Here is a 1,306-nt window from a genome sequence, read left to right as displayed (position 1 = left end):
GCTTGGTTTCCCCTTCAAGCTGTGAAATTAGAAAACAGTTCAGAAAAAAATGGGAATTTAAATTCCTTATACACACAAGGAAATGGTGTAAAAAAAAACTATTTCAAATTAAGCCTTAGACCAAATCTCAGGTGGAAGATAATTTGATTGATAACAATTGTGAGTACAGTAGTGTAGATAATCAACACACAAATGTCTGTGACTCATTAAGGCCAGTGTATAAATTTTGATCAATATAAACATGAAATAAAAACATACAAGCTGGATTGTCCCTCTGATGTCCAGGTCTGGACAGTCCAGAAGTGTAACTGTGGCAGTTTCAGGACTTCCACCGAGCAAGACATGTACAACAGCTGGGCTAAGTCCAGATAGGCACGGTCCTCCATGAAGAAAGGAGTGTCCTACCATTCTCCTGGCCATAAGGAACATGTCACTGTCCACAAGAAACTGAGATGCTGGTGGGACTAAGTGGCCCAGCTCTCCTTCAAAAACTGGGGTAACAGAAGAGTTTGCTATGTGATAAATGAGAAGAAAAAACAAATTACCTTCAAATAAGTACTAAGTTTTTCAAAACAAGGAATAAGTCAATTACACTATGAATTGCTTTGAAAACAATGAACACCACAAACATAAATATCGTATACTAAATAAAAACTCACCAAAATTAATGCAAAACCCAGACACCAGCTTCTCCATGCACGTTGATAAGAAGAAGCGTACTACTCCTTGTCCAATAGCAGTATCCCCTGTGAGATCACAACAAAAATAGTCAACTTAAAAAAATATACTGCTTGAAATTTAAGCATAGTTGCAGTGGTTTGCAAAAAGTATTCACACCCCTTGAACTTTTCCATATTTTGTCGCATTATAACCACAGCATAAATACATTTCATTGGAATTTAATGTGAAAGACCAACACAAAGTGGTATGCAATTGTGAAGTGGAAAGAAAATTATACATGATTCAAAAAATTTTTTGCAAATGAAAAAAATTAAAAGTGCAGTGTGCAAAAGTATTCAGCAACCTCTGAGCGCAACCAATTGCATTCAGAAGTTGCCTGATGACTGCTAATGCCTAAATCAGGGTTTTGCAACCTTTACAATCAAGAGCCATTTCTGCTACTGGTCTCACTTATAAAATGTGTCCAGAGCCGCAAAATAAGCTATAACTGTGATTATCAACTGATGGTCCAGGGGCTTTTTCGAGGCCTTTTCTAGAACCTTTATGGCCAGTTTAGGTGGCATTATAAAACTAAAGAATATATTGTGAATTTTATTATTTATTATTATTTTTACACATCAGGACA

General features: G+C 36.1%; 1 protein-coding gene across 1 annotated transcript in view; it reads right to left on the bottom strand.

The window, feature by feature from the left end:
* The window catches only part of LOC106511483 (uncharacterized), a gene marked incomplete at both ends in the record, with an annotated part of 9,904 nt that continues 8,598 nt past the window's right edge, over window positions 1-1,306 (bottom strand). Inside the window, 3 exon segments of the mRNA XM_014000235.1 lie at window positions 1-19; window positions 259-512; window positions 660-746. Coding sequence (XP_013855689.1) covers window positions 1-19; window positions 259-512; window positions 660-746 — 360 coding nt within the window.

Source organism: Austrofundulus limnaeus, unplaced genomic scaffold (assembly GCF_001266775.1).
Source record: "Austrofundulus limnaeus strain Quisiro unplaced genomic scaffold, Austrofundulus_limnaeus-1.0 Scaffold2836, whole genome shotgun sequence".
Taxonomy (NCBI): domain Eukaryota; kingdom Metazoa; phylum Chordata; class Actinopteri; order Cyprinodontiformes; family Rivulidae; genus Austrofundulus; species Austrofundulus limnaeus.
Note: the sequence above shows the minus strand (reverse complement) of the source record. Positions and strands in the feature narration are given on the sequence as shown.